Source organism: Cricetulus griseus (genome assembly GCF_003668045.3).
Source record: "Cricetulus griseus strain 17A/GY chromosome 1 unlocalized genomic scaffold, alternate assembly CriGri-PICRH-1.0 chr1_0, whole genome shotgun sequence".
Classification (NCBI taxonomy): domain Eukaryota; kingdom Metazoa; phylum Chordata; class Mammalia; order Rodentia; family Cricetidae; genus Cricetulus; species Cricetulus griseus.
In genome coordinates, this window is record NW_023276806.1 from 42,217,193 (window position 1) to 42,245,147 (window position 27,955).

At 41.3% G+C, this 27,955-nt stretch overlaps 1 protein-coding gene across 15 annotated transcripts; it reads right to left on the bottom strand.

Annotated features, from left to right (window-relative positions):
- Positions 1 to 4,144: 4,144 nt before the first annotated feature.
- Extl2 (exostosin like glycosyltransferase 2) lies at positions 4,145 to 27,898 on the bottom strand. Of its 15 annotated transcripts, XM_035450841.1 has the most exons (8): positions 27,493 to 27,897; positions 24,990 to 25,172; positions 24,615 to 24,691; positions 22,786 to 22,903; positions 13,523 to 13,688; positions 10,260 to 10,687; positions 9,181 to 9,251; positions 4,145 to 6,223 (listed from the first exon to the last, which is right to left on the bottom strand). In XM_035450841.1, exons 6-8 carry the CDS (start codon positions 10,651 to 10,653, stop codon positions 5,738 to 5,740), a joined length of 951 nt encoding a protein of 316 aa, XP_035306732.1. In that variant the 5' UTR covers positions 10,654 to 10,687; positions 13,523 to 13,688; positions 22,786 to 22,903; positions 24,615 to 24,691; positions 24,990 to 25,172; positions 27,493 to 27,897; the 3' UTR covers positions 4,145 to 5,737. The 15 variants fall into 15 exon arrangements, 13 of the variants coding, with proteins under 13 accessions (XP_035306732.1, XP_027251370.1, XP_035306731.1 ...); XM_027395569.2 differs by lacking the exon at positions 24,990 to 25,172; XM_035450840.1 differs by lacking the exon at positions 22,786 to 22,903.
- Between the last annotated feature and the right edge of the window lie 57 nt (positions 27,899 to 27,955).

Genomic DNA, 27,955 nt, shown 5'->3' on the forward strand with positions numbered 1-27,955 from the left:
ACATTTTACAATTAGAAAAAAATTTACTAATCATTTAGTTTGCTCCTCTCTTTCATAAATGAGGAAGGTGAGAAAAATAAATTCAAATTACTTAGGTACCTGGAAGAGTACAGAAAAAGGAAGCTCTCTAATGTGCCCATTCTGGAATTGTTCACTAGATGTATAATGCTTGTGTCTTAAACCAAAAAAAAGTATACATGTGAACATGCTTTACAATGTATATTTAGTTTCTTCCATCTCCTTTATGGCAGCTTTCTCAAACTCGAGATGTGTTATTTGAATACACAGTGTATTATGTAACATTGCTATCTGGCACTTCCAAAATATACCCCCCCCCCGCTACTTCTCAGAAAAGAGAGCAGTATTTGTAGTTTTTCAGATGTAAGAATGGAAAGAGGAATGTGGATCAGAGTGGCAAAGACGGTCAGGATAAGGCTTTACTGGAGACCCATGTGGTTTTGTGATCAGGGCTGTGCACGCAGCATCATGCTGGGTGTAGTGGCAAACACGAAAGCTAGGGCCTCACTGGAGACCTGTATGGCTTTCTGATCAGGACTGTGCTCACAGAATCTCACACTGGACGTCTTAGCAAACACAGTAGCACATTTCTCCTTGGAGTTTTCATTCCAACAGACATTGTCATACAGGTAACACACTTGCAACGTACAAGTGAGAAAGCATGCTGTGTAGATAATTAATAACCAAATGGCCAAGAAATGATGCCAAGCAGGCTTTTTCCCAGCTTTGTCACTGTCAAATCTGCCCTGCTCAGCAACATCACCTTTAACATACTAGAGGTAAGGAGTATCCCTCCAGTTGTAACAAACAAAAATATTGCTAAATGTTCCCTGTAAACTGCACACATGCACACATGCATGCACACAGCTGGTCTAGGTTAATATCTAGTATGAAATAAAGCTGCTTCTTGTGATAAAACAAACAAACAAACAAACAAAAAGAACTACTGAAAAAAAAAATCCCAATCAGGCTGCAGAGATGGCTCAGAGGCTTAGAGTACTGACTACTCTTCCAGAGGACCAGGGTTCAATTCCCAGAACCCACATAGCAGTTCACAACTGTCTGTATCGCTAAGATCTGACACCCTCACACAAACATACACACAGGAAAAACACCAATGCAATAAAATAAAAACAAATAAATTGCTTAAAAAACCAATTAGATATTTCATTTTTTTCTTAGAAATAAATGAAATTCTGAGATACAAAAATAGGTCCAGGAGTCAACTCCCAACTATATAAATACTTCATCAAAATGTCTCTTCTGGAGCCAGGCATGATGTTCAGGCCTATAATCCCAGTGACCAAGAGGCTGAAGCAGGAAGATTGTAACCTGAAGGCTATCCCACAGGCTAAACTAAATTAAAGAACAGCCTGAACTACATAGTAAACACACACACACACACACACACACACACCCTGTGCTGTAGTGGGCTTATTAAAGTGTATTGTGGTATTTTCAGAATTCGGTCTCTCTTCATGATGTACAGTGTAAATTTGATACAACCATACTTCATAACTTTAAAAACAACCTCTTGGCTGCACTGTTCTTTTCCTGTGATGGCGTTAAAGAATCCTTTTTTTTTTTTTTTTTTTTTTTTTCTCCTGTAGCACTGTCAAGTTCCTTCCCAAACAAGGGCAACATGTAAAGTTTCAGGGCAGGGGTATCATCCTCACCCTGCAGGAAAGAAAATTAAGGAGGGTCAAGACCCAATGCAAGTGTATGTTGGAAAATAATTGGGTTTTATGTTATGAGAGACTTTATGGAAGGAGGATGGGGTGGATAAAAACCAGGTGTGTGGGGGGTGCAGGGTGTGTGTGTGGAGAAATAACAAAGTTGGGAGCCTTAGTAAGACAAAAACTGTGATGGGATAGAGAACTATGTGTCTACACAGCAACCTTGAAATAGATCCTAGAAACCTTTCTAAAGCTTCCTGAAGCTTCTACCAGCCTTGAGCCATCATTGGATAGTTCCTGACCACCTTTTCAGCCTTCTCAACATAAGGTTCTGTGAAAGAGAAGCCTTTAAAATTCTGAAGCACTCAAACATTTTATGTGGAATAAGTAGATGACAGGAAAATTGAAATGGCGAAGCAGGAAAGGCTGATGGGAGACAGTGTTCTTGGAGAGGCTATTAATAGTGTCGCCATGGCAACACTTCTGGAGGAATCTAGCAGTATGTATCAAAGCCCATGAAAAGATGAGATGAATACTGGTAGACAGATCCAGGTGCTCACTTTTGTTGGGCTTCGTGTTAAACAAGTAATCACAGGATATGCCCAAAGATGTGTGAGTTGCTGATCTACCCATTATTGTAGAGTAAGAAGTTATCACATGACATAGGAGCATGCTAACTGACAACAGAATCATGGCTTACTCACACAATGAAATAACAAGAACACAGTGCTATTAGAACATCTGTTCAGGGCTGTCCAGATGTCTTAGTGGGTATAAGCACTTGTCATGAAGCCTAAGAGTCCGATGCCTCTAAGCTACATGGTGGAAGAGGTTAATTGACTCTGGAAAGTTGTCCTCTGACCTTCACATCACACACACACACACACACACACACACACACACACACACACACTATAAAACAAAAAACCAAAAAAATCTTCCTTGAAAAACATTTTTTAAACCATATGCTCAGAAAGATCTATAGGAATACAAATCAAAATGTCATTGTTAGCTGTATAGTCATTTTTTTCTTTTTGTTTTTCGAGGCAGGGTTTCTCTGTGGCTTTGGAGACTGTCCTGGAACTAGCTCTTGTAGACCAGGCTGGTCTCGAACTCACAGAGATCCTCCTGCCTCTGCCTCCCGAGTGCTGGGATTAAAGGCGTGCGCCACCAACGCCTGGCTTGTGTAGTCATTTTTAATTGTTTTCTCAAAAACTATTTCTCTCTAACACACATATACATATATTCATATATATCAATACAGGGTCTTCCTCTGTAGCAGTTCTGATCTTCAAAGGAATTCTCCTACCTCAGCATTCCAAGTGCTGGTATTACAGATGTGAGTCACCATTTCTGGACCTTTAATTTTTTTCCACTGCTGTGAATATTCCATAATTGATAGAATAAATATGTATTGCCTTAATGCTAAAACTAAAGCCATATGGCCAGATGTAATGGCAACTCTGGCAGGAGGGCCATGAGTTTGAGGCCAGCCTAGATTATAGAATAAGACTCTCTCCAAAACAAACAAAGCAAGGGGAGAGGGTATTTGAAATAAAGGAAAATGGTGAAAACAAGAAACAATTCCCACAGTTCCTGCACACGGTGACACAGACAATGCTCTGTGTCTCACTTGTGGATGGTGGGTTTTCTAGTATTAACTTTAATGACCACCCTAACAGCTTCTGAAATGAGAAAGCCAGTGTACTCTATCCAGGCACACCAGCTGTTCTTTAAAACCAATTCCCAATATAACCATGGATAGTAACCTATTCGGAGCTTCCCAATTTTGAGGATATATAGGCATTTTTTAAGAAAAATATAAAACAATTACATTTTGATGAGGAAATAGGTGCCTGGACTGGTTAAATAATGAGATGTTTAGCAAAGATTTGAGCTCAGAGTCTAATTGCAGAGCCTGCAGTCTCACTCCTGAACTACATACAATGTTTTGTTTTGTGGGTGTAGTTTTGAGCTTGTGCAAATGATTTTGGGTCATGTGTGGCATGAGTAAGAGGTATTCGTAGAAAGATGGTCATAGGAAGCTAGCCACAGAGTAGGGGTTGTCTTTTGTATAGACCAAAATGTATTTTTGTTGACTATAATATGTGAGAACATGGTATAATTTATATGCTATAATGTACTTAAAACAATTTTTTTTTCCAGACAAGGTTTCTCTGTGTAGCTTTGGAACCTGTCTTGGAACTCACTCTGTAGACCAGGCTGGCCTCAAACTCACAAGAGATCAGCCTGCCTCTGCCTCTCAAGTGCTAGGATTAAAGGCATGTGCCACCACTGTACAGTTCAAAACAAATTTTAAAACACCAATAGGAGATACAATATGGAAATATTTTCTCAATAGGAAACTTACTCCTGGTGAATATATCAAGTTTTCAATTTCACTGTGAGTAGTATTTTAGAGTATGGAGAAGTATGAAAGACACTACATCTGAAGAGCTGAAGTTTATTTATTTGACAGCGGACTACCAAGAGGCAAAAATGTACTGCCAAATCTGGAGAAAGATAACTAACACAGCATTTAATGAGGTAAATTTTAAGAAAAAAAATACAGGATTGCATTAAGACACACATATACACTCTGTTGTTAGACAGACAGACCGACATTGAACTGACAGCAGGGAGCTCATACAGTGGAGCTTCAGCTGTTATTATTCTGCTATCTTCACTCCTTTGAAAATGTGTAGATTTTATATAAGGAGAAGAAGGGTGAAGCACAGAGACCCGATCGAGTGTTTCCTTTTCAGTAATGGGGAACAAAGACAAACCATAAAAACACCAGACAAGGACACAGACACTGGTTCCCATACCAATGAGAGGGCAATGGTAACAGTGACAGTGAACAACTGTGGGGACCCACAGCCTTCTCACATGGTGGCTCAGTTCATTCATTCATTCATTCATTCATTCATTCATTCATTCATTCAATTTATTTATTTATTTATTTATTTATTTATTTATTTATTTATTTATTCCTGCAACGATGCAATTGAAATTTTATCATGATGAATAGTGCCTTTTGACTTAAAAAAAAAAAAATCCCAACAAAATCCAGGCTTCTGGATGCAAACATTTTTGTGTGACAGTTATTAAATATTTACAAGAAAACCTATGCTGTAATAATAAAGATCTCTGATACTAAGGTTTTTAATGTCTGCTAGCTTCTACTTAGCCATTCTTTCAGAAGTTCTTTTATACTATTTACTAAACACGTTCTGTAAAAGGTAAGAAATAATGTACATTCTCATGGTCACACACAGTGACAGACAGCAGTAACACTTTTATTCTAGCTGTGTATAGGTTGCATATGAGAGACATGGGTTGCACATTTTAGTGATCCATGCAGTGTAGGCTTACAGAAAAAAACAAAAACAAAAACAAAGCAAAACAATTAGACACTGGTCAGCCATGAAAACTTACCTTTCTAGTTACAACAGGCTTAACAACAAAATTACCAGCACTGACAGCTTCCTGAAAACCACGCTGGTCAAAGTTAATTCTGGTTAGAAGGGCCATAAAGACACTGGCAACCAGGAATTTTCCTGGCTCTCTGCATGGGGTTCAGACTAAGCTCTCCTTACATGGCTTTTTCCTATCCTGCAGGCATTACTTGAAGAAGCATTTCAGGCTTCAAATAAAAACAATCAACCTTCACTGAAAAGCTGGAAGCTGTTACTTTTGAGTCTCTGGTCCTGGAAACAGTTTGCTGTAGGTCCTTAAGGCAAATGCCAGGGCTCAAATTGGACTGAAAGTCTGGAGATGTAAACAATAATATCATGAGCAAGGGTTACAACCTTGGACAAAAGCTCTTCACAAACAAGCCTGTCTGGGTAAGACAGGCTTCTTGGCTTTTGAAGTTCATGCGTTTTATATACTAGAAGTACGGCATGTTCTGTTTTTTCTATTGTAGAGGCTTATGGACTAGATCAAAATTCATGGTGTTTCTTAAAAAACAAAAAGCACAGCATGGAGAAGCCACTCAAAAGCCTAGCAGTGTTTCGGGTTTGTTTTCGTTTGTTTCCTGTTCATATTTTGCTTACATGGTTGAAATATGGAAAACCAAACTGGGAAATCATAATGTTGGAATATTTTAAGGGCATGCCATTGTAGATATTAACAAGCTTATTTATACAATAAGATCTCTGCAGAAAGTGCTCTGCCCGGTGCCACATTCCAGAATGGCCATTGGTTTCTTTATCCAAAAGGGCCATGTTTACAGGTTTCACAAATACCCCCGAAGACTTCCCCGTGTGCTTGCTGATGATGAAATTCATGACAATATCATCGCAGTTTTGCGTCTCGTCAATCAGCGCATGGACGGCTGCAGGCTGCCTTTGGAAGAGTTCAAGGTATTTGCTGTTGAAGAAGGAGACTCCGATGAGCACCATGGAGTACTGGTCACCGCTTCCAGACCCTGGGGCCTGCAGTACAAAATTTCCGTAATTGTAGACACCTGATGGAGTAGAGATGTGTTTTCTAGGTACGAATCCTACAATCTGGTCAGGAAATTGCTGAAATGGAGGAGGAAAAGAACAATTAAATGTGGCATTTCTTTAGAGAAGACATAGACAAAATGTATTTATCACAGAGGATGTGACTGATGGGTCAACTTTTCCTTATTCCTTATTTTTACATTTTCCTTGTGTTTACATCCTAATTTCTCCTAACTCTAGACAATCTCGTAACTTTGTTTCCTGATAAGTTTACAGCTTAAATTCTATCACAACCCAAAATCTCTCTGAAAAAGTATTACCTTACAAATATTCTCCTGATTCTAACATGTGAACTAAGCAAATTTTAGTCACCATGGAGTCTAGTCCTTCCAAGTTTGCTATAAGATCATGATGGGTGTGGTGGCATATACCTTTAGTTCCAGCACTAGGGAGGCAGGGGTGGGCAGACCTGTGTGAATTTGAAGCCAGCTTGGTCTACAGAGTGAGTTCCAGGACAGGTAGGATTATATAGAAAGAGCCTGACTCAAACAAACCAAACAAACCAAAAACTATCTCACCCCAAAACAACAAAAACCCAAAAGACAAAAAAAGGTTGATCACATAAATATTATTATAGGAGATAAGATGGAAGTGATCATTTTGAAAATCTAATCATATATATATATATACATATATATATATGTATATGTATATATATATACACACACACACATACACACACACATCCATAGAGCTGACTTTTACTGCTTTTCAATGTTGATTTTTTTTTCCTCTGTTGATTTTAATGGTCTTAAATTTTATGCCCTTTTAGATTGAGATATTTCCTTTTCAAAAATATGAATTTAAATAAGTAAATGCAACACAAATTACACATTTACACATACAGGTAAGAGATAAGATCTTTGAAGAAAGAATAGATAGTAGCAAAAACAATCATATTGAGAAGGGGCAAAAAACAGCAAACAAATCACTGAACTTACAAGGTTGAAGTTTAAAAGTGTAATTCATTCTTGTGAGTAATGTGAATTTTAACCAGTTTGAGTTTCATTTGCCAAGGCAAGGGGCATGCACACACACACACACAGTCTAGACTGAATTAAATTTCACTTCAAATAGCTCAGAGAACAATGAAGGTATTCACACTGTGAGTGGGGATTCCCATACCCTGAACAGTCAGATGGCTATAAAGGTAGTTGGGTAAGGCATATGAGTGCACTGAGGATAGTGATAACTGTGTGGCTGGAGGCAGACTGGATGTTCAGGGATGGATGGATGGATGGATGGATGGATGGATGGATGGATGGATGGATAGATAAGGGCTAGTAGGCTCCAAAGAAGAACCATTTACATCAGCCAAATACTGAAAAGTCTCACACTCTAGAGAAAGTCAGTGGAAAGCACCAAGGTGGGACAGTGACAGGCATGTGTAGGCACAGGTACCCATCTTTTCTTTCTTACTTGCATACACACCAAATTACAAAGAGATGCAGGACACTGATCACACAGTCAGATATTCCTGGTCAATAGTTTGAAATGGTTCTTGATATTCTATGTATAAAACTTAAAATAGCATTTATTTTTCTTTATATTTCTACTCAAAGAGCTCTAGCTAATCACGTTCTTTACATTGTACCTTATTCTATCTTTATATTTAGGGCAGATAGATTTTTTTCCTTTAACCCTTAAGTAGAAATCCCATAGCTGAAAAACTGAACTGAACTGGAATCCAGTTGCAGAGAAGGAGGAGTGATGAACAAAGGGCTCAAGACCACACTGGTGAAACCCACAGAAACAGCTGACCTGAAGAAGAGGGAGCTCTTGGCCCCCAGACTGATCACTGGGAAACCAGCATGGAACTGATCCAGACCCCATAAATGTGGGTGTCAGTGAGGAGGCCTCAGAAATCTATGGGGCCTCTTGTAGTAGATCAGTACTTATCCCTAACACAGGAATGGACTTTGGGATCCCATTTCACATAGAGAGATACTCCCTCAGCCTAGAAATACTGGGGCGGACCTAGGCCCTATCCCAAAGGATATGACAGACTCTGAAGATCCCCCCATGGAAGGCCTGGGGAGCAGAAATGGTATTGAATAGGTAGGGTGTTAGTGGGGGGCAGGGAAGGGAGAGAACAGGGATTGACATGTAAAACAATCTTGTTTCTAATTTAAATAAAAAAGAATTTTTTTAAAAAAAGAAGAAAAAAAAGAAATCCCACAGCTGAAGTAATATTTTAGAACATTTTGGTCCAAGAAGATTTTATTTACATGGCAGGAAAACAATTGTAATGTAGAAAAAAGTACAATTCATTAATCAATATGTGAGGAATGAAATCAAAGCTGCAACTTCTAGAAGGCTGGTACTGACAGGGCACAGTCACTGCCTGACCTTCACATCCCATGTAGCTCTTAGGGAGGACCCACTGCTAATCTGACCACCTACGATAGCACAGTATTTAATCAGAAGATCTGCACACAGTTCTGGGTTTAGGTAATTTGTAATTAGCTTGTAAAGGCCTGCTATTATCAGTATATGTTCAGTGGGAGAGCCAGGGAGCAATTTATGCCTGCTCATTTGAGCTGGCATTTAGGAAAAACCAAGCCAAAGCAAACACCTGCCACCATACTGGCACACACACAAAATTATTACCTCAGAATTTCTCAACATGGTCTCAACTAGGATGCAGTTTTGTTGAGGCAATAAATGCTTACTTTTATTACAAGTTTCTTACATTGCTAATACATAAATACATTTTCCATCTGAGATACAAATGGTCTTGGGAAAACTTCTCTCCATTGTAGTTTGGCTGTACCAGATCATTTCATTGTTCTTGGGAAGCTAATTCCAATTTTTCTTCCTACAACACCAAAATGTTGAGTCAACTTTCATGCTATGACAATCTCAGCTATGTTTTAGACACTGCCTATACTGTTTGAGTTGTCTCCGTGTTAAACTAAGCCCCCCCCCCATGAGGTATTACATATACAGTGTCATAAAAGATACAGCAACATTACCTGCCAGACTGAGAAACCAAAAGCAAGGTCCTGGGAACTAATGAGTATGTCATCATCTATCATTAATATTGCTGCAATGGAAAGGAAAAAAAATACATTGAACAGTTTGGAAATCAGCGAAAAAATCGGTAAGATACAGTTGAGTCTATACAGGTGATTCAAATGGAGTATTTTCAAACCCAGTTAGTAAATTAAAAATGTATTCTTAAAGAGATTTGTTTAGTAGGAAAAGAAAATTCTGCCTGAGCAGGAAGTATCGTCACGCAGTTATAGCTGATCAACCCAGAAGCTAATGATCCCTTAAACAAAGCCAAGGGTCCTTTAAGAAAATCACACCCTGGAGAAACTGTTAGACATGGGAAGAAGAAAGTGACACAAATACATTATAAACTGTGCGGGCTGGCTTTATGTCAACTTGACACAAGCTGTAGTCATCTGAGAGGAGGGAGCCTCCATTGAGAAAATGTCTCTATAAAACTGGGCTGTAGGCAGCTCTTTAGGGCATTTTCTTACTTGGTAATTAATAGGGGAGGGTCCAGCCCATTGTGGATGGTGCTATTCGCTGGGCTGGTGGCTACTGGGAATAGCAAGTTGTATAAGCCATGGGGAGCAAGCCAGTAAACAGTGTCCCTGTATGGCCTCTGTATTAAGTCCTGTGTCCAAGTTCTTGTCCTGTCTGAATTCCTGTTATGATTTCTTCAATGATTAACAGTGACGTGGAAGTGTAAGTCAAATAAATCCTTTCCTCCCCAAGTCATATTTGGTCATGGTGTTTTATCACAGCAATAATAACCCTGACTGGGACAGTTATCTTACGAATTTTTCTTAGTGACTAAATACACTCTGTAAGTACTATGCCACACAGCATACCTCTTAAAAATATTTTAACATTACCCACTTTGCTATCATTACAAGAGGTATGTGATTTCCTCCTCCAGGGAAGCTGCTTGTTGGAATCCTGGAAACTGCTTCTCAGGTGTTGCAAAGTGCTTTTTTATGATAACCTCCATGGAAGCCAGAAGTCCACACCCACCCACCCACAGGAGCCCTTTCCAACCCAGAACCCAGCTTTGACTCACCGCTGGTTTCCAGTTCGGGGAAGACCTGGAGCCGATTCCTCATTTTGTTTGCTGTTTGTGGTTTGAAGATGACAGGGACAGGGTGAGGTCCCAGAGAGTTCCATAACTCCTCCGGCCCCTTCTCTCCCACGTTGTTCCACACCACAATCACTTTGTGCAGGTTTGGTATTGCCTGGTAATGATTCAAGAGTCTCAGTAAGAGGTCTGTTCTGTTGTATGTCTGCATGATAAGAGTAAAAGAATCCAGGGCTGATGTGCTCTGGGGCTTGATTTCCCTGCGCAGGGGGAGCATCTTGTCTTCTTTGATGTTGGGGAGCAAATTGGTCAAAGCTCCAGCTATAACCAGTAGCACAAGGATGATACCCAGGGAGAACCGAAGCACTGGAATCCCCATGACTCTTCCAGGAAGTTTGCAAATGTGCCAAAACCTGAAATAGACAGCAGAATGTTCTTATGCATCTAAATTGACTTCTCCATTCTTTCATAAAGTGGTTTGGCCTAACAGATTTTTTAAAAAATGTAGTCTTACATTCTTTTATTCTTTTTTTTTTTTTTTTTTGGTTTTTCGAGATAGGGTTTCTCTGTGTAGCTTTGGAGCCTATCCTGGCACTTGCTCTGGAGATCAGGCTGGCTTCGAAATCACAGAGATCCACCTGCCTCTGCCTCCCGAGAGCTGGGATCAAAGGCATGCGCCACCAATGCCCGGCCCATTTTTATATTCTTTAAAAAATACTTTTCTCAATTCTTTGAGAATGCCATACAATGAATTTTGATCATATTCGCTTCCCACTCCTCCCCCCAGCTCTTCCAGGGTTCACCACCACTTTCTCATCCCTTCCTGTCTTCATTTTTTTTTTTTTAAATAACCCACAGTGTCCGGTTTGTGTAGATCATATACGCCTAAATTTGGGTCCATCTCTGGAGTGTACTCCACTTCCAGGGGCCATTCCCTTACAGAAAAAAACAAACAAAGAAAGAAAAAATCGGCCTCTCTTTTACCCAGAAACACTCAGGGTTGGGAACTCATGGCTCCCTCCCCCCTCCCCCTCTTGTTAGAAGGTTGACTAGCTTGATCTTGTTCAGACAATAGCCATGGCTGCTTTTCCTCCTTCTCTTCCTCTTCACCCACCCCTGCCCCCTTCTCTGTCCTTTCTACTCTTCCTTCATCTTCTTCTCATTTGGTAGTTTAGATCCTCACAAAGATTCCATACCTTTTCTAGGACTATGAATTAAATCAGGAAAATTTTGCTAGCCTGTTCGCCACTGTGGGCTGTGCTGTTCTACTTGAATTCACCTGTAGGTTGAAATAGGGGTTGTGGTGGTTTGCATGGAAATAGCCCCCCACAGTTTCTTGCATGCCTAGTCCCCAGCTGATTTAACTGTTGGAAAGATTAGAAGGTATGGACTTCTTGGAGGGGTGTGTGTCACTGGGAGTTTCAAAAATCAACTCCTGGCCCAGTATCTCTGTCTCTTACCACTTTCCAAATTTGTCTGTTTCTCTCAGCCTGATGTCTACAGAGATCAGGATGTGAGCTCTCAGCTTCTTCTCCAGCACCAGGCCTGTCTGCCTGCCACTATGCTCCCAACGTGATAATAATGGACTAAACCTCAGAAACTGTAAGCAAGCTCCCAATTAAATGCTTTCTTTTGTAAGAGTTTCCTTAGCCATGGTGTCTCTTTACAGCCATAGAACAGTAAATAAGGCAGGGCTTTTGTTCTTCCTGAGATCACAAGGTATGGTGCAATACCAGGATTCAAGAGGCTGAGGCTAGGGGATTGCAAGTTCCAGGCCAGTTTGGGCTACATAGTACATACTAAGACCCTACCTCAAACAACATAAGACAGTCTTCCAGAACCAGCCATGGGATAGCAAGAGGGAACACATAAAGATAGCTTGGAGATTCACAAGTCAGAAAGTTTAATCTAATCAACTTCTCAAATATATACATGTGAAAAAAAAGTTAAACCTTACTGTCAGTTTTGCAGACTTAGAAATGGTTTTCTGACTCCACACATTATCATTTCCAGGATTGCTACCTCCCGCTCTAACACTGATGGTTTCTAATTAGTCCTGCTTCTGATTTCAGATGATTTATTATTATTCCACAAACATCTACTAAGCTTTCCAGACATGTCCTTATGTTGTATTTTGGCCACTGTGTCTTGTATCCATTTTGTCAATATATGAATCCAGCTTGTCATGGCTGCAGCCATCTTCAGATGTAACCTTCACAACTGCCCCTGAGTAGGAAGCTGGCCTTCTCTCCATAGTTTCCCAGGCTACCATAAACAGATAAAACCATGGGAATCACCAGGCCTTACTATCAGACCCTGCTGTAAGCATGTGCCTGAGTCTTTAATATTATTTTAAGAGCTGGGTGGTGGTGGCACTCAGGAGGCAGAGGCAGAGGAAGAGGCAGGCGGATCTCTGTGAGTTCAAGGCCAACCTTGTCTACAGAGTTCCAGGACAGGTTCCAAAGCTACACAGAGAAACCCTGCCCGCTCCCCCATGGAAAAAAAAACAAAAACAAAAACAAAAAGAAATTATCTTAAGATAAAGCAATTACAACCTAGATTGAAATGGCCACATTTGTCTCTGTAAATTCATTTTTTTCTGACCCACACTTCAGGTCTGGCTGGTATGTCTGCCATCTAGAGCCACACTTCATGTCAATTTCCCAATAAATTCTGGATCTGTCTGCCTTTCTTCTTTTGGCCTCACAGCACTTGGGGATTTATTCTACAAGTACAAAAGCCAGCACTTGGGAAAAGGACTCTTTGAAGAAATTCACTAAGAGACTAGAGTGAAAAAAAAAAAAAAAGCAACTAGGAATTTCTGGTCAACATTATGAAAGAACCTTTAAGTCAACAAAAGAGATTTCTCAGCATCAGAAAGAATATGAGGGTATGGAAGAGACAGCTCAGTGGAGGAAGTATTTGCCATGTAAGGTTGAGGATCGGAGTTTGACCCTTAGCACTCCTGTAAAAAGCTGAGTGAGGCAGCAAACACTGTAATCCAGAGGCCGGAAGATTATTGGTGCTTACTGGCTAACCAGTAGAGCTTAGTGGGTGATCACCACATCCCAGCGAGAGACCCTGCCTCAAATAATCATGGTGATGGAAGCCTGAGGAACATTACACCAGAAGTTGACCTCTACCCTTCCCATACACATGTGAACATGCACACATGCACACGCCCACCTACACCCCTGCCCACACCTACATCCCTTACACACTGAGAAAAAAAATGAGATTATTATTACCTGTTTTTTGTTTTGAGACAGGGTCTTGGGAGATAACCCCAGCTGCCCTTGGATTGTGTAGCGCGGGCTAACCTCAAACTTGTGACAACTCAAGCCTCAGTCTCTTGTACTGTAACTGCTCATTATTCCCGATGACTTGGATCCATCCTCTACTCCCTTTTCTTTCCTATAGAAACAATCTCTCATTATTAAACAGGCACTCTCATCTACTGCCCAGTACTGATAAAAAATGAAGATGCTCTTGGGACTTCTCACTGGAAACCAACCCACATCTAAGGCATGCGATCAGTACAGAGCATGGACATTGCTCTTATTAATACCAAACTGCCTTTATGTGGCTCACGCCATTTCTTTTTCCATCTTCTTGGACAGGTACAGTAGTGTCTACACACGGAGCACATCTAAGGTCTTCATTTCACATCTGTGGTTGAACTCAGGCAAGTACAGCCAGGCTACTGTCCCAAGAGCAACCCCTTAGACTAGTCTAAGCAATCTTCCCTTCTGTATATCAGACACCTTGCAGCAGTGTTGTGTTAAAATCGTCACCAAACACCCATGACCTTCCTTCATGTCCCAAAGTAAAGATTTCTCTAGTTCAAGTGCAGAGAAAAAGCATATAGACTTGCTATCACACCTTCCTTTTAAGCTTCTGAGAGAGCAGAACTCAGGGCATACATTTCCTGATGTGACAGTGTGCTAAGTCACGTGCAGCCTAACTTAGCTCTTTACTATGAGACAGGTTCTCTCTCTTTGTAGGCCAGGCTAATCCTGAACGCACAGTCCTCCTACCTCAGTCTCCTGGGTTCTCTGATTACAGGAATACACTATCATGCCCACCCTTGGGAAGTGCTTATTCACAAGGACAAGCCACAAAACCTCTTTTCCAGTTCAGACTTGAAATGTAGTAATACTTACACAGAAAGATTTCTTAAGAGTTTTCAAGGGTATTTTGGTCTCGGACTATTTTCTGCAGTTTGTTCTATCATGACCTTACTCTGTGATATGAATAAAATTAGTAACTTCAGTTTGCATGTAAATTATTTTTTCAAGAACAGTAACCTAAGTAATCTTTGGTTACTGTTCCCTGTAGTCTTTTACTAAAACAACACACACTGGTGAGATTGTCAACCAAAGATAAGATGTAAGACTTAATAATCTTGATTCCAAGGCTTGAAAACCCTTCTAGCACTGAATTTAAAAGCATGTCTCCTAAAACACATGTTCATTTCTGCATAGTCACTTTAAAGATACCCAGGGTAAAGCAAGGTTTTAACAACTACATTAAAGGACACCAGGGTTAAGAGCTTTGCACTATTCTATGTAGCTCAATAGAAATGGCAAATTCCAAAACTTAGAAGTGTTTCTGCCCACTAAGTACCTGGCAGTCTAGACTGGAAAAAGGAATGGCGATTAATTACTAAAGATAATTGTAAACCTTCGGCAACATCAAACACACTCTGACGTGACAGCTTCCCTTTTATTTATACTTCTAAGTTGGAGCTTATTCCCTGTGCCTTCACAAGTTTTCTCTTCCAAACACCTTCTAAGCCTCTACTTTACCTGGATCAGAAAGGTTTCAGGAGATCTAAATAATTTATGTCTTTAGAGATAGATCATAAATATTCCATTTGGCATTTATTAAATAATGCACCTCAATTACATTATGCAAATTTCTTCACTTGCATGAAGAGCAAGAGAGAAAGGACTTTCTAAACTGCAGTACAAAGGGCACACTACTTTTAGTGTGGAGGAAGTTGAGCACTCCATTGTAGGCCCATTGTAAATAACCTTGATGCATTTTGGCTTTCTTTCTTTCTTTCTTTCTTTCTTTCTTTCTTTCTTTCTTTCTTTCTTTCTTTCTTCTTTTCTTTAAAGAGTTAATGTGTCACCTAATCCAAAGCTCTGAATGGGACATAAAAGAGCACACCTGCAAGAGGTGAGGAAACAGGTTGTAAATAAAGCTGGGCACCTTGTTCTTAACCTGGACTTTTCTCTGCTACTTTTTTTTATTCCTTTTTAAAATCATGTCTGTGTAGATTTACTGACACTCTGTCACTCCAAAGTGGATGTCATAGCTCCTCTCCCCCTCTTCTTTTGAGTTTCTCTGTGTAGCCCTGGCTGGTCTGAACTTGCTATGTAGGCCAGAATGGGTGTGGATTATGAGATCCGCCTGTTTCTGCCTCTCTAGTGCTGGGACTATACCCAGCTCACAGCTCTCAATCTATGTACTTTGCCTTTCTCTCACCCCCACAACCACACTAAATAATCAATAACTAATAAACACTGCAAATGTCAACATAACATGGCAAAGGTCCTTCTTTTCTCCGTGTCTCAAAAACAAAACAAAACAAACAAAAAAAACCAGGCAAACCAGTGAATATTTCTGTGTGCACCTGGCTCACATCTTAGTTCTGCATAGGTAAAGAGCATGTCCTTTTGGTTATTTTGATAAACTGTTACTCCATACCAGAGATTTTTCAACCAGGGATGGTTGTACCATCCAGGGAATAGCTGGCCAAGTCTGGAGACATTTTGAATTGTCGTGACTGAAGTGGAGGTACTATTACTGTCTGGAGAGTAGACAGGAGGTACTATTACTGTCTGGAGAGTAGACAGGAGGGGTACAGCTGAACACATTACAATGAGCAGACTGGCTCCCACAGCACAGTGTTATGTGGCCTGCTGTGCTCAAAGTGCCAAGGTGGAAGAAGCCTTGCCCTGCGTTTTAGTTGCCTAATAAAATCCATTTGAACATGATGAGAAAGACTACCAGTGAGTTGTCTGCTATTTGCTATGCCCAAAAAGGGGACAAAGATGGCTTGGTATTTGCTCACCTCCCTGAAAACACAAGTACACTCAGAGTTGGACAGGAGGATCTCAGAGGTCTCTAAAGCCAACTTCTTTCTATAGATCAATAGGTGGGGGTCCAGGGAGAGACATTTGTCTAAAGTCATGCAGCTGCCCTGAACTGGCTATGCAGCAGCAGCAGAGCCAAGACAAGCTTTGCTGGATAGCATTGTCCATGACCGTCCACTATGGCATGGCTGTCACTAAAATACCTGGCAAGAAATGTAGAAATTGATTCTGTGTGTATAAGAACATTTTTATAGCTTCAACGGGATGGCACATTCCACAAAATGCACCCATTTAAAGAATATGGTTCAGTGTGTTCTTTTAATGTCCTCGGGGTTTTGGAAACATCATGACATTTTTGCTAATGTTTGTTTTAAAGATAGGGTCTTGACTATAGCCCAGGCTGGCCTCAAATTCTCAATCTTGCTGCCTCAGCATCCTGAGTGCTAAAAATGCAGGCAAGTGCCAAGAACCTCGTTCATGACCTATTTTTAGAACACTTTTGGTGCCCTCAAGGAAACTCAGACCTATGAACAGTCCTTTCGATTTCCATTAATCCCATCCTCCCCCAGCCCCAGAAAACCACATATTTACTTTATGTGTCAATGAATTTGCCTATCCTAGACATTTCTGTGAATGATACTGTATGAATATGGCTTTTGTATCGGACTCCTTTTACTTAGCAAAAAGTATTTTCAATCTGCATACACAGATACAGGCATCTCTTTTTTGGCATGTATATGCATATGATGTGTGGGGGCTTATGCACTTTGAGTGTGGGTAGGCACATGTGGGTGGAAGCTAGAGGCTGACATTGGTTGTCTTCCTCAATCACTATCCACTTTATTAACAGAGGCCAGGGCTCTTGCTGACCCAAGAACTTGCAGTTTCATCTAGTATAGCTAGCCAGCTTGCCCCCAGGGTCTCTGCCTCTGCCTCTGGAGGGAACACAGAGGTTAGGGGGCCTGCCATGCCTGCCTGCCATTAGATTGGTTCTGGGGACCCCCCCACATCTGCAGTGCAAGCACTGAATGTACTGAAGCATTTTCCTCATGCCCCACGCCCAATTCTACTTTCCCTCCCAGATAATGCTCTATTACACAGCTATTTCACATTTTGCTTATCTGTTCATCAATGGGTGAGCACTTCGGTTGTTTCCATATTTGGGCTATTATCAATACTCCTGGCAATGAACATTTGTGAGCAAATGTTTACGCAGACATTTGTTATCATTTCTCTTGGGTAAATACTGAGCAGAGGAATTGCTGAGCTATGATGCGAGGAATGTTTCAATTTCTGAGGGAAGTGGTTTCTGGAAGATCATTATTGGAAACTTTCTAAATGTGGACAGAAGATAGAGTAAGAAAGTAAACAATACACAATAAATGAAGTGTGAATTAGAAATACGCGTATGTATTTAAACGGAAAGGGAAATCTGAATTTCCCAAGACATGCTACTTATCAACAGTCCCCAGAAGCAGTACTGCTAAATTCTTTTCTAGAGGCTACTGTCTTCAGACTGGAAGAGCAATAATTATGCAGAGAGAAGCTGTAAACAAATATGCCAGAGTGGAGCAGGAACAAAACAACGTCCTCTGGCTAGTCAGGTAGAAACACTGAGAGCAGTTTGGCACCAGACACCGTGAATCTGCTGTTTTCATCATGATGCCACAGATGGTAGAAGAATGATAACTATTCTGCCATTTTGCTGCGAGATCTGCCCGATGCAGCACAGACTGTTTCTCTTTGGGCTCATTCTCCAGGATATGTACTTGCATAAAAACTGATGATTATAGACTACAGATGCTCAGAAAAAGGCCTTCATCTGCCAGGCAATAAAACCCTCCCAAGGTGGAATGCAAAGGTCGATTCAAACCGTGGGGCTTCCCTCTACCAACACGCAAGACATGCAAGAGCGGGAAGAGACAGCTGCCAATTGCCTAATGGCTTCTGGCCAGGTATATCGCGTGCAAATGACACTGTTCAAACTGAGGCAAAGGAACTGGTAACATACAGCAAGCTGATCTCTGACTCCTGTATTAGCCATTGACCGACAGAGCCTACCTGAACAAGTCTTTCAAATATCACCTGCATTTGCAACTTTCCCCTCACTGCCCTCCATCCTGGGTGCTCCTGTTAACTCTAAGCATGGAGATAGACCTTGGTTTCGGGTATTACAGCTGTGCCTCCAGAGCCTTTTCCAGAGTGGATGTATCTCTTTTATTACATTTATTTCTTTTGTATGGGGGGTGACCCTTGTCACACATGCATGGGGAGGTGAGAGGAGTCACTTCTCTGCTTCCACCCATGTGAGTCCCGGGGACCGCTCTCAGGTTGACAGGGTTCTCAGTAGATTCTTTTCCTTGCGGAAATCATCTCTCACTGTCCCACTGTGGGGTGACATTTTGAGGAAGTCTCTGGCTCACTGAGTCTATTCAGTGACTGTAACTCCTAATAGTTGAATGGACTCAGGGAGTCCTAAATTTTGCAACAGATGCCGAAAATGTTAACAGAATAAATTCAAATGTAAATTGGGTTCAATTAAGAGAGTAGCACCCAAGAAACTTTCCCTTAAATAAAAGAGCTGGAATATCACCATCATTATAACGAAAGAGTTGCACAGGCCACCTTTCTGCTTTCAATACCAGGATACAGACTTGCTTTGATTAGAGACTGCAGATGCTCACAGAAGGGTGTTTGCCTGCCAGGAGATAAATCACCCCAAGGTGGAAGGAAGAGGTCAATTTAGAACCTGGGTTTTCCTTCTATACACATACATTTACAAAGATGCAGGCAAACTACTTGAGCAAGACACTCCAAATCTCTGGATGGTTTTGTTTTGATTTGTAACCCCCACCCCGCAGTCTTTCTGGAGCTATTCTGAGTTTAATTATTTTTTAACATTCCAGTTTCTACAGAAGCTCTGGGTGAACAAACCTGTTTATCTTGGGAGAAAACCACCATCTGTGAGACACTATCATCCTTTTCAGTTTCCCCAAGGAGATGTAGGAGGTAATGATAACCAGAAAACACCTTGCTTACTTAGGCAGGCAGCATACAAAATTTGAGCAGACACACAGTTCTTACCTACTTGGCTGTTACAGTTTGAACCTGAACTGCCTTTTTTCTTTCTTTCTTTCTTTCTTTCTTTTTTTTTTTTTTTTTTTTTTTGGTTTCTCGAGACAGGGTTTCTCTGTGTAGCTTTGGAGCCTATCCTGCCACTCGCTCTGGAGACCAGGCTGGCCTCGAACTTAGAGATCCGCCTGCCTCTGCCTCACAAGTGCTGCTGAACTGCCTTTTACAGGCTTATGTAGCAGCACTCTTTAGGGAGACATGGTGCTTTTGAGAAGTGGGGCCTAGCTAGGTGAGTCACTGAAGGGCAGGCCTTATGGGTTGACAAGCTCATCTAGGTCCAGCAGCTCTCTCTGCCTCCTGGCTGGCTCCATGTAACAAGCAGCAGGGTCCAGCCACCATGGAATCACTAGCTGCCATGCCTTTCCTGCCACGATGGACCGTATTCTCCCAAACAATGAGCCAAAATGAATCCTCCCTCCATTAAGTTTGTTCCTATTAACTAGAAAGTAATGAATAGGTTGACAAGTTAAAATTTAGTTTGGGCTTAAAAGTGACAAAAGTCTAGACTTTATTGCCCAGTAATCAGCTTTTCTATTAAAATTTTAGGCAGCATAAAATAAAACTGCACTCTGAGTTTTTTTTTTTTTCCTAGATATTATAGGGTGGTTTAGAAAGAGGAAGACTATATTTTTAAAGATTTATTTATTGGGGCTGGAGAGATGGCTCAGAGGTTAAAAGCACTGACTGCTCTTCCAGAGGACCCGAGTTCAGTTCCCAGCAACCACATGGTGGCTCACAACCATCTGTAATGAGATCTGGTGCCCTTTTCTGGTGTGCAAGCATACATGCAGATAACTGTATACATAATAAATAAAAAAAGATTTATTTATTTTTATTTTTATGTGTGTGAGTGTTTGCCTGCATGGTATGTATATGCACCATGTGCATGCCTGGTGCCACAGAGGCTACAAGCACATCAGATCTCCTGCAAACGGAGTTACAGATGGTTGGTTGCTGATTGCCACGTGGGTGCTGGAAACCAAACCCAGGTCCTCTGGAAAAGTAACCAATGCTCTTCACCACTGAGCCATCTCTCCAACCTCAGGGTAGATTTTGCCCATATTCAGGAATCCATTCTTGTCTCTGTTACTTCAGAAATGTCACACTGCCCTTCTTTCATCCTGTCAGTCCTGTTCTCCACTCTCACTTTCTCTCAGAGAGGCCATCAGATTCTTCTGTTATCAAAAAATACTTAAAGTTATTCTGTGTTAATAATAAACTTCAAAAGGCAGGAATACACACACACACACACACACACACACACACACACACACACACACACACACACACGATACTTTTGCTAGTCAAAACATATCAAAAATACTTCATGGGCCCCACACTGGCAACTGGGGAACCAGCAGAAGACTGAACCAGGCTCCCCTCAATGTGGGTGTCAGTTGGGGGGCTTGGGCAGTCTATGGGGCCTCTGACAGTAGAACCAGTATTTACCCTGAGTTCATAAATGGGCTTTGGGAGCCCATTCCCTATGGAGGGATACTCTCTCAGCCTAGATACACAGGGGAGGACCTAGGCCCTGCCCCAAATGATGTGACAGACTTCGATAATCCCCCATGGGAGACCTCACCCTCCCTGGGGAGTAGATGGGGGTTGGTGGAGAGGGTTGGAAGAACAGGAGGGATCGAGAACTGGGATTGGCATGTAAAATAAGATTGTGTCTAATTTAAATGAAAATTAATTTTAAAATACTTAAATTTATTTTGCATTAATACTAAATTTCATAAGGCATAAATAGGTACACATGTGCACACAACAGATACAAAAAGGTCATGTAGGGTCATAGATGTGCCTTATGATCTTGCATGTTTATGAATAGCCAATCATACAGTAAAATGAAGGTTGATCAACTAAGCCATAGACTCTTAGGGCTAAAGTGACCCATCTTTTCCAGTAACAGTATCCACAGACACATAGATACACATGATCACGGATAACCATCTAAAACCCCACCCTTTAGAAGGTTTAGCTCTGTCTTTACCACGGTTTTGCAACTATAGTTCTGAAACAGAGTCACTAAAGCATTAGTTTATGAGGCTCCGCAAACACAGCATCACATTTGACTAGGGAAGTGCTGCTGTGCCGGGTCATTCCTCAGTGCAAACTGTGAGAGGATCATTTCTGCACTGATTACATGACATTCAAGCCCTCTGCTTTGGGCAGCCAGGTTGAGTGAGTCATTTTGCATGGATAAATCAAGTTAGGGGCAGTAGCACTGGCAACATTCAAAGCAGGCCATCAGTCACTATACACCAGTGTTTCCCTTTCCCGTCCTAATCTCCCTTGCCTGTCCATACCAAAAGCAGCTCATCAGTCATGGATTTCCAGCTCCTCCTTCCCTTTCCTGCTCAAAACATCATATTCTCAACACAGCTCCAGGGAGCCACTATCAATAACTAGAACTTATTATCACGGATTTACGGGGAAATAAAACATAAATGTGTCTAAATTGTTTTAAAAGCACAGCCTGCCTCCTTCAATCCAGCCATTGATCGCTGAGGCACACAAGGAGGGTCTCTCAACTTTCAAAGTGTACAGGTGTGAATTACCATAGAGAAAGGCTCTTTCTAGCCTTGATCCTTTATCTTGGGATTGTCAGTTAATTACAGATGATTATGCTGATAATGACATGACCAGCCCAATGGAAGAATACCAGAAGAGGACCGAGAGTGGCCTTATTCCTAAGAGGAACACTGTGGACTCTACAAGGATCTAAGGCATCAATGGACACCAAGAACAAAGCTAGAAATAGAAAATAATTTTTAGGCAGTAGAGTCTAACGCAAATTTCGTTTGAGAACTGGTTAAAAAAGATGTCAAGTCCACGTGCAAATCTACTGATTTTGCCATTTCAGGACACAAGCGCTTTTCAGTTGAACTTCTGATGGAGGATATCCTTCTGTATATGTTTCTCTTATTGGTTGATGACTAAAACACTGATTGGTCAGTAGCCAGGCAGGTAGACCGGTGGGGCCACAAGACCAGGAGAAGGCTGGGGAGAGGAAGACAGGGAGAAGCAGCCTAGAGACACCATGTAGCCACCAAAGGAGCAACAGGTACGGGAATTCTCTGGTAAGCCAAGACCAAGTGAAAATACATAAATAGATAGAAATGGGTTAATAATTAAGAGAGAGCTAGTTTCTAAGAAGTCCCAGCTATCAGTCAAAAAGCTTAATAATTAATAGAGTGTCAGTGTGTTTATTCGGGGCTAAATGTCTGCCAGACCAGGTGGGACAAAAACCTCCACCTTCAAACTTTTACCTGTTTTAGTAATAGGAGGAGGCAGGGGTGATTGTTAGGCTACAAATCCCTGGACTGTCTGGTGGAACTCGTTCCTTTCTAGTTGCAACTGGTTTTCAGCAGCTTCCAAAGCCACTTTCTGAAGAGAAACAGATTCATGCATATGAATTATGGCTTATAAGTATTTTCAGATACTAAGCCTAAGACAGAAGCAGTATCAATTCATGTCAGCTTTCTCACTTTAGTGGGGGAAGGTCACACAATCCAGGGTGCTCGATCCTATTCACAAATATTTATAGGTTCTTACCATGTGTCCAGCACTGTGGGAAAGAAGAAGCAGACATAGCTACCCTCCCTTAGCTTAGCCATAGCAATGGAAGTTGTCAGAGCTTTCCTCAAGTCATGTTATAAAACAGTTCCAATTTTTGCACAGAAAAAAAAAATAAGGTAGGCACACTACATTTTGTAGATGGGACAGCTGGGGCAGAACAGGAAAAGCATTTCCTGAATCACAGATGGAGTGGTGGGCCAGAATCAAACTCCGGACTCACACTTGAGGACTCACACTTGAGCAACACTGTACTCTCCCCATCTTTTGCAGGGTGCTATTTTCAGCTTTATTCCAGACTACAAGGGTATTTCATATATACAGGTAATGGAGCTCAGGGTGTAGGCTCAGTGACAGAGTGCATGCTTAGAGTGTGTGAAGCCACAGGCTCAAGCCTTACAATAAGTTGATGATAAAAAAAAAAAAAGACACTACATTTGATCTTAGCCAAAAGGCCAAGTGGCTAAATCTTAGGAAGACCTCCATCCATCTGAAAAAAGAACCTACAAGTATTGATTTTATCCTGGAATCTATGTCTTTGACTTTGACATAGTCATCCACTATGACTTTAGTGGATCCACCCTAAAAGAGGTCTTATGGTATTTTCTAATAGGTCCTGGTTCCAGTCATAATTTTTCTTTTTGTTTTTTGAGACAGGGTCTTACTATACAAACTCACAGTCTTCATGGCCTAGCCTCCCCAGGGCTGGGACTGCTTCCACACCACAACTTTTATTTTCAAGAAAACAAAACCACCGATGTAGAAAACTTGAACTAAGCCGCATGGAGACTTATGCCTTTACACCAAGAATTTAGAGGCAGAGCCAGAGACAGGAAGATCTCTGTGAGTTAAGACGCCAACTTGGTATAAACAGTGAGCGGGCTCTTGGCTGGTCAGGGCTATAGAGTAAAACTCTGTGTCAGCAAAACAAAAATCCAAAGAAATATAACCTCAGACAAAAATAGTGGTATTTCACTATTGTCATAACATAGTCACAATAGCAAAAAAAAAACAAAAACAAAACAAAACAAAAAAAAACCCAAAACCAAAAAACCGTCACCCAAGTGACCCAAGTGTCCACAGATGAATAGATAATCCATCCATTTGGGAAGTATGGTATATATATATACAATGGGATTTTTATTCAGCCTCAAAAACTATGTGAAACAAAGTTAAACTATGTGAAACAAAGACTAACACAAAAGGGACAACTATTTTACAATCTTACTTAAATGAAATTCATAGAAATGGGATGTAGACACATGATTTCCACAGGGCTGGGAACAGGTAGAAGAGGATAGGTGTTTTTTGTTGTTGTTGTTTCGTTTTGTTTTGTTTTTTCTTTTTAGAGGGTATAAAATTTCAGTTTTACAAGACAAAAAAGTTCTGGAGCTTAGCTATACAACAATATAAAAATACTTAAGACTCCAGAACTCCAAAAATGATTAAGATGCTATATTTTATGATGTATTTTAACATATACATTTTTTTTTTTTTTTAAGAAACAGAGTCTGTTACTCACCTCATTGTGTTACTAATTTTTCACAACAGTATTCCTTATGGCTTCAGTGCTCCACAGGAACGGGCTCTCTCTTGGTGCTATTAAAAGATATCAAAGGATTTTCTGTGGTGTTTTGAGTGACTTCTAAATTAAAAATTGCTATTCTATGTTCTAAAAATTACATTTAGGGAATAAGGCAGACAGTGTTTTCCTGCTGGCTGATGCTAACAGCTGCAGTGTTTTGTATTTAGATCTCTGGAGGGTCCAGAAACAGAATAAACAGAGATCATCCCAACTGCCCAACACTGACACACTTGAAACCAGAGCAAACACATCATGAAGTGCATCCAGGGGCCATGTATACAATTTGCATCGCTATTCAAATCCTAGACTTACATGCATCTTTACCCTCAGCAGTGACTGTAATTCCTTTTGTTCACCAGCAGTTCACAGGACATTAATCTGAAGTATCTAATAAATCATGGGTCTAAAATAGGGTTGTAGATAAATGCCAGCCCAGATTATTGAGGGTGGCAGATGGCATCCTTCTCATTCTTGCTGTCTGCTATTGGAGAGGACCTGGAACAAGAGGAGTTTCCATCCTTTAATCCTCTCTGCTTTCATTTCTCAATCTTCAACCACATGTCTAAACAGCTGGGTGTTTAGCCCCCCTCCTGCACATAGTATGCACAATTAATCACAAGCAACTAATTGATGATGTAAACAAATATTTAGAAGATCACAGTAGGAATGCATTGATTAATAAAATTACATTTACTACTGTATATACCTATTTTATAGCCTTCCCTAGCCATTTGATCTTGTAATATATGGAGGAATTAAGAATTATGACTGGCGACTTCAAAAATACCTCATCTGATTGGAGACTTGCTAAATACTGACCACCAAAACAGCTGAGGAAGCAAAAACATTTTTCTCCCAACTCATGTTTTTCTTTTTTTTATGAAAAAAAAATGATTGTGGGGGGTAAAAGAAATCAGTTAGCATACAGAGAAGAATCCAGGAAGGAACAGAAGCTGTCTCTGTTCACTGTGTCCAACTCAACTCTTGTGTACAACTTAAACACCACACAATCCTAAAATACGGGACTGGCTTGTCTTTACCTCCACTTCATCTCTTACATGGACTTGCCCTCTCCATAAAGCTGTTTCACATGAAAGACTTTGCCTTATCTGCCTTTGTAGTCCCAATACCCAACGCAGAGCCTGATACATACTAGATACTCACTAAATGATTATTGGACCAGAGTCAAAGTTTGACATGACAACATACATAGGGTAACATGCACAGGACAGATATGATGTCGAAATTAAAAAAAAAAAAAGAAGTGAGGCACAGTAGAAACAATTTCTACCCCTAGAACTTTTCCTGATTTAAATAGTGTCCTTCTGTGCTTTGTACTGCAGACAAAATTCCTGTAATGCTGAATTGGCCATTATGCTGCCCAGGGCTTAAGGATGCAAAGCAGCACTGCTACTTTCTGAAAGGAGACTACTCCCAAGAGAGTATCTACCTTATATCTTGGAGGGAAGGAGCTAAATCTAGGAGTCTCTGGAAACTGATGGAGCTGAAATTAAATTTCTTTAATGCATTTCAAAACTATTCAGTAACGGGTAATGTGCGTTTCTCTCTAAGCCAGATAAGCAATTTTAGATTTGCAGCAGTGCAAGCTAGAATTCAGAATTTATTTCCAAAGGCAGAATAAAAAACTCATAGACTCAAATAGCTGCTGACCTTGATGTGAAAGCCAGAAATCAGTTGCTGAAATTTGATTATTTCTACGTACCATTCCCACTATCATACTGAATAAACCAGTCTTGAAAGAAAAAAAAATCAATTGCAATGGAAATATTTAGCCTTAAACTACCTACTCTGCTTCCTGTTAGGGCTTCCCCAGCAATGCAGTACGGTAAGATTCAAAGACTACTCTAAACACAAAAGTATCCTTTAAAAAGTAAATGCTATTAATTGAAAATATTCGCTTAAATTAAATAATCAAATATAATCAAAGAAAAGCAAAGACAAAAAATGTTTTCCCAGAATTCATTATATAGAATCAATCCGTTTTTTTTTTTCAGTAGATTTTAAAGATGAACATTTAAAAAAAATTGCAAGGTATAGTTTCAAAAATCCAATTACAGAATAAGCCTACACACAAAGTTCCAAGAACGAGGGCAAAAACAGGCATAGATCCCAAATTGAAGAATAAAATCGACGAAAGAGCATTTTATAGTCGCATTACCTCCAGTGCAGAGGATTGCAGTGGGGCCAGCAGATTTATTTGCAGCTTGGTTGGCATGAAACGGAAAGGGAGTCTCCTCTGCTTGCTTCTTTCCTACCCCCTTTCTTAAACTAGGCTTCCAAGCTCTCTGCTGGTGCAATTGACAACCTACGGAATGCGCTGCCCGCCAACTGAGCACCCGGAAAAGGGGACAGTCCCCGAGTGACCACCCCTCCTTCCCTTTGGGCGACGCTCTACTTCCTGTTAGGCAAAAAGGCATTCCCAAGAAGCTCGGTTTTGTAGTTTCCAAGCCACCTCCCAAAGCCATACCCTCTTTTTCGGTTTCCTCTCCTAGGTAGCAACTTTTAATCATTCACGTGACGGGCCAGCTAACCTTGTCTAAACAATTCCCCAGAAAGATGCTGGAGTGTGTACCCAGCCCAGGCCCGCAAGGCCCCCAGAATCCCTCATCCAGCCAGCTTGTGGCTGAACTTCCTGAAATGGTCCATAGTGACAGCTACTGTCCTGGGGTGGCCGGAGTGCTAACGGGACGTTTGTTTGCGTTTGTCTTCAGGGTTGCAACCAATTGAAGGAGGGAGAAACAGCATGAAGCCATAGCCTCCATGGCCGCTTTCGAAAAGAATTCCTTTAAATTACCTTGAAGTGTTTCTTTTGCAAGGCACCCAACGATCGCGTCCCGCGTGGCGGTTTCCGCGGGTGGAGTGCACTCCCTTAGCGTTGACCTCGCGAAGCCATCGTCGAGCATCCTGCGCACGTGGCTGCCTGGGTCCTTCAGTGGTGTTTGCTGCCTAAAGCACCACGGGGATTTGAGGTCCTTAGGGGGTTAACGCAGAAGGGGCAGGCGTGGGCTGCACTGCATCCGGGAACGTTGGTGGTGGGCGATCGGAGTGGCTGACAGCAGGCCCTGAACCCAGCCAGCCAAGTGTGCAGAGAGCCAGCTGGGGCTTTCCTCCCTGAGTCCAGGAGATGGGACCCCGAGCTAAGCTAGAGATGCCCCGCGCCTAGCTGCCTGGGCTGTCTGCAGCCCTCCGAAGCCCCGCCTCCTCCCTCCGTAAGCCCCGCCCCCGCCCGAGCCCCCACCCCGCCTCCGGCTTTCCCG